Source organism: Marmota marmota, unplaced genomic scaffold, assembly GCF_001458135.2.
Source record: "Marmota marmota marmota unplaced genomic scaffold, marMar, whole genome shotgun sequence".
Classification (NCBI taxonomy): Eukaryota; Metazoa; Chordata; class Mammalia; order Rodentia; family Sciuridae; genus Marmota; species Marmota marmota.
Genome location: NW_026000005.1, coordinates 10,308,187 through 10,309,239, shown reverse-complemented (window position 1 = coordinate 10,309,239; position 1,053 = coordinate 10,308,187). Strand labels below are relative to the sequence as shown.

The 1,053-nt window shown below is 32.8% G+C and overlaps 1 protein-coding gene across 1 annotated transcript in view; it reads right to left on the bottom strand.

Moving 5' to 3' along the window:
• The window catches only part of Wdr75 (WD repeat domain 75), a 32,469-nt gene that overhangs the window by 21,717 nt on the left and 9,699 nt on the right, over positions 1 to 1,053 (bottom strand). Inside the window, exon 6 of the mRNA XM_015481143.2 lies at positions 790 to 860. Within this exon, the coding sequence (XP_015336629.1) occupies positions 790 to 860 (71 nt within the window). The remainder of the gene's footprint in view (positions 1 to 789; positions 861 to 1,053) is intronic.

Here is a 1,053-nt window from a genome sequence, read left to right as displayed (position 1 = left end):
AGACATCAAGGAGGAAATTAAAAAATTCTTAGAGATAAATGAAAACACAGACACAACATATCGGAATCTATGGGACACATTGAAAGCAGTTCTAAGAGGTAAATTCATTGCTTGGAGTTCATTACTTAAAAAAAGAATAAATCTACTTGTCATACTTAGGCCATTTCCCTCTCTTAAGCCAGATATTTGCCTATCTTCTGGCTCTGAGGAGATCAGGATCCTTATTATTTTGCAATGAATTAACAAATGTTAATCTTAGCAGAGTAAATGGGAAGATAGGACAGAGCTAAAGAGAGACTGACCACTCAGTGCTTAGCACCAGTCTCCCTAAACATATTATCTTACTCATTTATCCCTACGACTCCATTAGGTATACAATATCTCTTTTAAATACTTATTGATCTAATGTACATAGGAGTTTAAATGGACTAAATTTGACACATTTATAAACCTAGGTATCTTAAAAATTATATTCATACCTACAGCCATAAAACAGCAATGAGAATCACCTGGTGGAGTTATTTCAATCTACATCCAATTTTGAAAGCAAATAATCAGACCAGAATTTAGCTGTAGTGCATTGGGAATTTGGGCTGGCAAAAGCTCCCTAGGTTTTTATAATTAACATACCCCAACACTATCCATGATGAGTTAAAAAACTCCTATACCTTGTGGTCTCACAGTCTTGAAATGTAGAACTAGAAGCCGCTTTGGATCACAGCTAATAAAACTCATATCATAACAAACTTTTCATTAAATAAGACAATACTAACAAAAAGAAATTCTTACCTTGATGTTGTTTTCTTTTTGAAAAAATAAACAGATAAATAAAAGTCTCGTACTGCAGCGACATATTCTCCCTGTAGATTCAAAGATAACATTCAGAAAATAGTCAACATTCTTTTAAGAGTATATTAACATAAAATGATACATTATACTTTCGCTATAGAAAAGAAAATTTTAGTTTTGAAACAAGAAGAACTTAAGTATACAATCCTAAAAGTAGAATCTCTAATTTAAAAGCATAATGCTTTAAGGTCCCCCCCCCCCCCC